General features: G+C 40.5%; 1 protein-coding gene across 11 annotated transcripts in view; it reads left to right on the forward strand.

Annotated features, from left to right (window-relative positions):
- ATE1 (arginyltransferase 1) overlaps positions 1-9,570 on the forward strand; it is a 163,441-nt gene that overhangs the window by 85,391 nt on the left and 68,480 nt on the right. The window contains exon 12 of one of the 11 annotated variants that reach the window (XM_081823380.1): positions 2,701-7,722. The exons of 9 other annotated variants lie outside the window; for them this stretch is intronic. In XM_081823380.1, coding sequence (XP_081679506.1) covers positions 2,701-2,793 — 93 coding nt within the window. In that variant the 3' untranslated portion in view covers positions 2,794-7,722. Of the gene's footprint in view, positions 1-2,089; positions 2,679-2,700; positions 7,723-9,570 lie in introns of those variants that run through there. One more of the 11 variants, XM_081823381.1, reaches the window with a different exon arrangement.

Raw genomic sequence — 9,570 nt, forward strand, 5'->3', positions numbered from 1 at the left:
GCCATCCTATATATTCATCTGCCTTTGTGTACTTGTGCATGACCCCTTCTAAACAGAAGTATTTTTATGCCAATCTTAGGGACTTGGAGAAGTTTCACTTTTACTTCCCATCTGTAATGGCCACTCTAGTGTCACAGGATTTTTCCTTCAGTGAGTTTTTCCTTATACCTAAGCTTAATTGCTCCATATTTTAACCTGTTTCTTTTTTGTTGTTGTTGTTGTTGTTCATGGAAATGTTGACCATATTTTCATCACCCTTCCTCTATATGAAGACTTTTTTTTTTTTTTTAAAGATTTTTAATTTATTTTTGACAGAGAGAGACACAGCGAGAGAGGGAAAACAAGCAGGGGGAGTGGGAGAGAGAGAACAGGCTTCCTGCGGAGCGGGGGGCCCAATGCGGAGCTCGATCCCAGGACCCTGGGATCATGACCTGAGCCCAAGGCAGACGCTTAATGACTGAGCCACCCAGGCGCCCTGTATGAAGACTTTTTATCCACCTTTGTTGACTCCAGTCCAGACTAAATGTTGTATGTTATTCAGTCTCCTTCCTAAGTTGAGCTCTGCTTGGAAATAGAAGTCTGGCTCATATCTGGTTTTTAGTTAAGAATTAAAAAATGCTCTCCATACTGTTCAATCTGTCTGGCTTAATCATACCCAACCGAAATTTGTCAGAATTATAGCTTCAGGATATTATTTTTAAATTCCATTTGCATGAGAGATACCCCAGTGCCCATCTGATCTTTTTTTCCTTCATTCACGTAATACTTACTGAGCTCCTGCTGGAAATGCAGCAATGAACAATACAGGCAAGATCCCTAGTCTCAAGGACCTACAACAAGTTAATAAAGAAGACAAACAGATAGGAATGAGCACTGTGTGATGTGGTAAATACTTATTAAATGTGGCTCCTTTCGAGTGGGGTCAGGGAGAGCCTTTCAGAGCTTAACGTTTAGACTGAGATTTGGTTGACAGGAAGTCAGCCAATGGGAAGACGAGGGGTCATTTCAGGATGAGACTGGAGGACAGCTAGTGCTCGTCTCCTTTTGAGTTGCTGCTATTAGCCATTCTGGCTGTATTTCAGGATGACCTGAGGAACTTTTTTAAAAATACCAGTACGTGGGCCCCTACCTTCCAAGATTTTGATTCATTGGCTGGGGGTCAAACCATGGACGTCATTTTTTTTTTTTAACCCTCAGGAGATTCTAATGTGAAGTCAAGCTTGAGAACCACTGCACCAGATTAATTTTTCACATCTGAGCGCGTAGTAACTGGAAAGATGATTATTTCTCATTTTAAGTTAGCTAATTTCTGTTTATTAAATTAAGAATCACTCTATTGAAGAAGCTCATATCTACATTTTGTTATCTGGGTCCTGAACATTGAAGGCTGACTAACCGGAGTCTTTCAGCTGGGTTTTCCCACCCGAGGGCCTTTACCCTTACTGATCTCTTGTTTTTCAATCTCCCTCTACCCATCCTCCATGCTTGCAAACTCCTCCTCCATCATTTCTCAGCCTAGTGGTCACTTGCTCCAGTAATCTATACTGGACACTAAGACTAGATTTGACCACTCACCTACCCACCCATACCCAGCTTCCTTAGCATTCTATGTTTCTTCCCAAAATTCAAGTCTGTCTCCTGTGTATACGTTTGTGAGACTTCTGATGTTTATCTTCATCATGTATGCCAAGTACCTAAAAGTGTGCCTGCCACACAATAGATGTTTAATTTTTAATAGACATTTGTTGAATTAATGAGAAGAAATACTAGTGCTGCGGGTCAAGAAACTCCCTTTTGTTTAACAAGTATTTACTGAGTGTGACTAGGACAGCTTCTGCTTTGCAAATAGATTAGAACTTAGTAAGACACATAGGTGGTTCTAAGGGAATATGACTGGATATCATGGAGTATTGATAAATACTCTGATATCAAAGGGAGGTAGTGGTACAGGAGTGTGTAACAGTTTGGAGAAGTTGCTTAATTACAGCTGGTCTTGGTTTTGCAACTGTAAAATGGGAATGATATAGAAATGAGATATATTGTGGGGTGTTTTGTTTTTGCTTTTTTTTTTTTCTTTTTTCTTTTTTAGTAAGCTCTGTGCCCAGTGTGGGGCTTGAACTCACAACCCTGAGATCAAGAGCTGTATGTTCTACAAACAGCCAGCCAGGTGCTCTGAGATATATTGTGTTTTTATCTCAATTTGAGTATAGAATCTTCTTGCACTGACTGGTAGGATAGAACCTACCCAGGTGGGTAGCATGCACAAAAACATTACCTGTGCTTTTGTTGAGACCTGTCGAAGTTCTGTGTTTATATACTAATAAATGGCACCCAGATTTCTAAGTGGCCTGCTTGTGCTATTAGCCATACTTTTTAGTTCAGATGCTGGGGAAAAGCAGAGGCTTATGCTAGTGTATACCAATACTGCCTCACTTTATGAAAATTTGCAGAATTGTGGACACTTTTATCTTTTGTTTGGAGGAAAGTGGCACTGAACTCTGTTGGGGTTGGTGCTGCAAAAAGGTGAACCTCTCCAGAATAATTCCTGTGTTGCGCTGCAGGGTATCTGTTGGTTTTGGCCTTGTCCATTTAGGGCAGAAAAAGTCTGAGCTCAGATGTTTGTGGGCAGAATAAAGTGACTATTTTGTTCCATTTGTAGATGTTTTCATTTCATCTAAGGATATTTTATTATATTTTCAGCAAATGAGAACCCTCAGTTATGAAGGAACAGCACAACTGCCTGTAAAAGTGGGAATTCTCAATCAGAAATGTGCTGTTAAAATTGTAAGGTAGATGTTGGTTCAAGCATGAATATTTCTCATTGCAATTTGAAGGTCCAGAACTAGACACCAACAAAAAAGGTAACTCACAGAAAATGAATTGCACACTATTGTAAAATCTCTCATTTTCAAGATTCAGTGAGAGTAAATTTAGCATATAACTACAGTAATAGTTAAAAGTGTATCTTCTTTCTTGGAGCATAACTAAGTGTTTAAAGCATTAGTAATGGAGTATTTTTGCCACACTGTAAAATGTACATGGAAAAATCTGTATATTTCTATCTGGTATTAAAAAAGGAATGTATCTTAAAACAGGAATATTAATAATTGAGAAGCAGCAGTGTCTTAGTTCCTGGTACACTCTAGACACTGAGAATACAGCTGTAAACAGTGGAGATGTGGGCTCTGCCCTAATGGAGGTCACAGCTGAGGGGACATGTAGATAATAATCGCCCAGTGACACCCAGTGGTACGTAACTGTACCTGAAACTAGAATAATGTTTCATTTGGATTTTCTTGTGTAGATTTAGACATGTTAAGTTACAGCCTTCACCATATAATACACTTATATGAAGTAGGGCAAACGAAAGTATTTAACAGCAGGTCTGAGATACACAAAAGGGCTGGTTTTACCTGCTCTCTTTTTATTGAGTAATGAGTTTTAATGAGGGTATGCTGAAATGACGAGTTTATCTTTATGTGTAGGGAGGACCATGGCATGGTAGATGGTTTCCACGGTGTGTGTCCATCATCAGTTCTTCTCACCCTGTATGTGCATACTGCTGCATCCATCCGAAGTAGATTCTGTTTCCCTTGCCCTGATTCGACTGGCCTTCTGACTTGCACTAACTAACAGGATACCATGGGAAAGCACTCTCTGGGGCTTCAGGCCCAGGCCTTAAGAGGACTGGCAGCTTTCCCTTCCTCTGTCTTGGGAGCCAGCCATCATCATGTAAAAGGGCCAACTCCTGCTGGCAAGAGACACCACCTGGGAGGCCTGAGACCATCTTGGATGTTTCAGCTCTAGCCCTGCTTGCTGAATGAATACGGCTGCCTGAGTGAGCCTAAGAGATACCGTCAGAGGAACCACCTAACTGAGCCGTAGCCAACTCACAGAATCAGGAGGAATAATAAATTATTGTGGTTTTCAGCCACTAAGATTTGGAGTGGTTTGTTACTCAGCAACAGATGACTAAAGCACATGGTATAGGATGGAGATGACTAGTTAGAGATGTAGATGTCCACGTAGATAGAAATCATTCTCTGTGGAGCTGTTCAGACCCAGAATTGACCCTTAAGTGAGCTGAACTGATCTGAGAAGCTTCTGATGGCTCAGTGTGAGAGAGTTTTGGCAAAGTCACTTAATTTCCATATGCAGTCATGCCTAGGGATGTGCCCAGTTGGCTTATGGGAATTCATCTTTGTAAGGCGTTTCATTTAATACCCTGACTTGAGCCTACAAGGCATTTCTTAACATGATGATGAATTTTGATTTTGGTTGTCTTGCTAATGGTAATGATGAGCACTGCAAGATGAAGATGAAAATCACTATGTGGTCATCCTCATAGTTACATAGATGGCAGTTGTTGCCATAAATCCTCCTCGATGGTTTGCTAGTTTACAGCAGTTATATTTTTGTGCCTCCTAGTCCCTAAAACACATTTTTATTCTTTTGATTTTGCTGGTGTGTGTGTATGTGTAAAGGCTGATTTACATAAACATTCCTTAGTAAGATGTGTTTTGTTTGTGCCTGTAGTCTTAGATGTAAGGCACAGGATAGTTAGAGAAGATTTAATGAGAGCTGGAAAATCGTCATTAATGAAAGGAACGGGCTTGATACGTTATCATTGTTCACATTAACTTGTAATAATTGTGGCCATGTTAATGGGACTTGATACAGTTTTAGCATATATCAGTACCAGTTTGGGGGCTCAGGAGCTGGCTGACATGAATAGAAATGGGTGCTATGGCAATTTTATGTTTAATTTTTTGAAGACCCACCCTACTGTTTTCCATAGTGGCTCTGCACACAGATTCTAATTTCTCCACATTCTCACCAACATTTGTTATTTTCTGGTTTTGTTTGACAGTAGATATCCCAAAGTGTGTGAGGTTGTCTGTATCTCTTTTTAAATTAAGGGAAACCTTACCAAGAAGCCTCCCAGCCCACATCACTCATTTTACTTGTCAGAGTTGTGCCTCTTGTCTGTGCCTGAGCCAGTGCCTGGCAAGGAGGATGGGACCCTGTGCAACTCTGATCAGTGATGGGAGAGGTCACTTCCTAGAGCACATGGCCTGCAGTGGACACCTGAGCAGGTTTTCCCCTCATTCGGCCTAACCACCAGTATTTCTTGGAAACTGAGCTGTTGCTTTGTGTTTATTTATTTTATATATGCATTATATAGTTTATATGTTATATAGTTTATATGTATGTATACACACAGTATTATTATATATACTTTTAAAAATCAAGCTGTTGGTTTAAATCTGTTTGGTTTGTTTTCTAAGTATTTTTTAAATGAATTTTCCTGTGCTTCCGAAATGTTTAGTATTTACATGTAAAGCTTGGTTCATATTCTCTATTTTGACCCCTTTCCATACAATTCAAAACTGTTTGATTTCCTTTGAAAGTAAAAATTGGAGTATATAGAAATGATGTTAGGTATAATTTTTAAAATTTCTTCTCCATGTTGTCTCTCAGGGTGCTGCTGTGAGGCCATTCTGTGATCTGAAAGAGGTGTTTTGACTAAATCCTTATCCAGACTTGTATGCAGGCCAAAGTAAACAGTGATTTCAGGCAGTCTGCTTTGGTAGCATGACATGGGCAGACATCAGATAGTTGAAACATCAGAAAGGGTTCGGAAATGTCAGAAAAAAAACAAAAAGCTAATTCATCTGTGATTAATCATTCTTCAAGTCAGTGCCTCAGCTTGATTGTGGCCAAACAATACCTCTGGAATTCGGCAGGAGTTTGCCTAAAAGAAGGCAGTTGGCATTACTGTTACAAAAGCACCTACAGGAAAAAATTGGGGTTTATATACAAAGCTGCCTCTGCAAAATCACAAGCTGTTGAAACCCCCAAGCTCCCACGCTTTTTGAAGTTTCCTGACCAGACACATTAGCAAATGTTATTTTATGCATGGTATTGCAGCCCCGGGTGATGTGTTTGGGTACACATAGTAGTGACTTTGCTACTTTGGTCGGAAAGAAATACAAGTGATCTCATCGGTTACCCACAGCACAGAACACAACTCTGGAGTTTGTGATTCAGAATCTATTGCTCTGGATGTTAAATGTCCGATGAATTAGACAGAGTCAGTAGAAAAAATGACCACAGAATAATTTTAGTAAGGGATTTTTGATGCCTCCTACAGGCAGTGGGAGGTAAGAGAATTCACATGCTCATCACAAATTCTTGTTTCTAAAATTGTCACATGCGGAAATTTGCCCCATCAGAGTCAAAAGGCAATTCCTTAAGGGCCATGTGTTTTAAGCTTCTCATTACAAGTGAGAAAATTGAAGCTCAAGATGCTTAACTTGCCCAGAGTTTGAAGCAACTCACATTTTTAAAAAGATTTTATTTATCTTTTTAAATAAACTCTACACGCATCGTGGGGCTTGGACTTACTACCCCGAGACCAAGAGTCACACGCTCTACCGACTGAGCCAGCCAGGCGCTCCTCACACTTTCATTTTAGTAACATAAGGGAGAGTTTGGAATTGAAATTCATATAAATGGCTTTGTTTCTTAGATTTATGATGAGCTGCATATAACTTTTAATTTTGGAGAATTCTAAAGTACTTGGCATATTAAAGGTAAATGTTGACCGGGGACTAAAAGCGTATTTAATCATGTGCCTTTTCCCATCCTTTTCCTCATCTGTCTGCCCACAGTGAAGTAGGAAGCCTGGCATAGTGCATGATTCCTAACCTTTGAAAAACAGCAGTCATCTTTGGTGCTTTTGGAAAATACTACTACCCGAGCTGTGCCCTGACCTACTGAAAAAGCAAGTTTGCTTTCCTCCTTCACCCAGCCCCCATTCCCTGACTGTCAGGCACTACACTCCATGCTCTCCAGCTTCCATGCCTCCTCGCCTTGTCCAGTCTCCTGTCTCTGAAAAGGTCTTGCACTTAGCGCTGCGTGTGCCAGCTGGAGCTTCCTTCCAGACCATTCGCTCTGTCTGCCCACTGCTGCCCCAAACAGCTCCACGCCCGTGTGCCGAGTGAAGCTGGAGGCAGCCTTTCTGATCCTGTGAGCTCTTGGCACTTCTAAGTGCGTTCTCTGTAGCTGTGTTTGTGCTCCAGTTGTTTGGAGGTATATATGACTAGTCAGTGTTTATGGAGGGCCTCCTCAGTATAAAACGTCCTGCTGGATGCCGAGGCAAGAGGAATAGGATCAGACATGGTTCCTGCTGGTCAGGTCCGTGAGCAAACCGTGGCTGACCTCTCGCTGTCCTCGGTGCTCGGCACATTAATTGGCACACAGAGGTGCTCAGTGAGCTTACTGATGTGCAGTGCCTGTGAAAGGCGGGCATCTGTCTGAATGAGGAAAGCTGGGAAGTGAAGGGAGACATGCAGGGAACTGGCTTCTTCACAGGTCTCTAATTGGAACACCGGGCTTAGAAAAAATGTAGTCAGGCCTGTCTCAGTGGTCCAGTTTATGTTTTCCAAGAATTGTCTCTGCTACCTAGCTGTAGTGTTTTGTTTTAAAAAACTGGTTATTGAAACGTGTATACAGAAAAGTGCATCATTCTTAATTGTACAGTTTGATAAATTTTCAGAATGATTCCATCTACCTGTGCAACAAGTACCAAGATCAAGAGACAGAATATTCCAGCCCCACACAAACCTCTTTCATGCCCCATTGGTTATTATCCAACCCCAAAGATAACCACAATAGACTCATTTTGCCTGTTTTTATACTTTACAAAAGTATATACTTTTATACTTCACATAAATGGAATCACTCAATGTATTTTATTTTGTGACTGACTTGTTCCATTCAACAATATATTTGTGAGATTTATTCATGTGGTATGTGAAACAATAGGTGGTTTATTCTCATCGCTTGTATGCCCATTCTCCTGGGGATGAACTGTTTCTAGGTTTTGGCTAATGTAGTGCAACTATGAGCATTGTTCACATGTCTTTGGGTGAACATAATGTATTTCTGATGGGCATAGACCTAGGTATGGAATTGCTAGATCATGGGTTTAGTTCCTACTGCCCATAACTTAAGTTGATGTTCCTATTTACATTCTCACCTACACATGGTGAGTTCCAGGTGCCTCCCATCCTGATAGTGTACTGTGGGGGGAGCATTGTGGTTTTAATTTACATTTTTATGTTGACTGACAAAGTTGAATGCCTTGTCACATGTTTGCTGGCCGTTTGTAAAGTGTCTGTTCAAATTTTTTTGCCCATTTATCTGTTGGGTTGTCTGGCTCTTATTTGTAGAAGTCTTCATAGCATCCTGGGTAGGAATCCTTTGTTGCATACATGTTTTACAGGTAACTTCCTCCACTCACTGCTGGTCTTTTTATTCTCTTAATGGTATCTTGTGATGAGGAGAAATTCTTAATTTTAATGTAGTCTTTAGGGCTTTTGTGTCTTGTTCAAGAAAATTTTGCCTACCCTATGTCCATGGAAATGTTTTACTTCTGAGATTTTTATAGTTTACCTTTCACACTTCAGTAATTGATCTGAAATTTTTGGTGTATGGTTGTGCTAAGGGTCAAGACTGAATTTTTTCCCAGATGGATAATTACTTTTAGTTTCTTAAGAGCACTGCCTGCACATAACCAGTTTAATAATATCTCAATTAAATGATCTCTGTGTTGTTATATTTGTATTGTCATAAAATGTCTCCGCTTTCCCTTTTTCAGACTTAGCCTTGATTCCATTAAATTAGAAATAGCTCATTTAACTTGGGCGCCTGGGTGGCTCAGTCTGTTAAGCGACTGCCTTCGGCTCAGGTCATGATCCTGGAGTCCTGGGATCGAGTCCTGCATCGGGCTCCCTGCTCAGCGGGGAGTCTGCTTCTCCCTCTGACCCTCCTCCCTCTCGTGCTCTCTGTCTCTCATTCTCTCTCGCAAATAAATAAATAAAATCTAAAAGAAAAGAAATAGCTCATTTAACTTTAGGTTTCTCCCTATAGAATGATACTGGCCAGCCTGTTCTTGATTTCAGTACTGAAGGGTGTGCAAGTAAGTCACTTGCTCTTGGACATTTCTTCCAAATAGCTTAAAAAATAAAAGGTGCTGCAGAGATGCAGAGAACCCCTTCACTGAAACAGGATGATATGTTTTGTGAAAATTCAGTTACAGGAATTATTAAAACATTAAAATGATTAAAAGCTCTTTGTGTACTAATACTTGTAATATCAAACATTTACCATTTGTCACATCCCATTTGTCATTTGCCTTATAGCATTGTTTATTGTATGTACATTTATTGAATTATATGGAAGTTAAAATTTTTTATGTTACCCAATTTATTAATCCTTTTCCTCTATGGCTCCTGGCTTCTATAACATGCTTTTAAAAGACTTTCTTGGGGTGCCCAGGTGGCTCAGTCGCTTGAGCATCCAACTCTTTTTTTTTTTTTTTAAGATTTTTATTTATTTATTGAGAGAGATAGTGATAGAGAGAGAGCATGAGAGGGGGAGAGTCAGAGGGAGAGGCAGACTCCCCGCTGAGCAGGGAGCCTGATGCGGGACTCGATCCCGGGACTCCAGGATCATGACCTGAGCCGAAGGCAGTCGCTTAACCAACTGAGCCACCCAGGCGCC

Source organism: Leptonychotes weddellii, chromosome 6, assembly GCF_054177405.1.
Source record: "Leptonychotes weddellii isolate Sample4059 chromosome 6, ASM5417740v2, whole genome shotgun sequence".
NCBI classification, from domain to species: domain Eukaryota; kingdom Metazoa; phylum Chordata; class Mammalia; order Carnivora; family Phocidae; genus Leptonychotes; species Leptonychotes weddellii.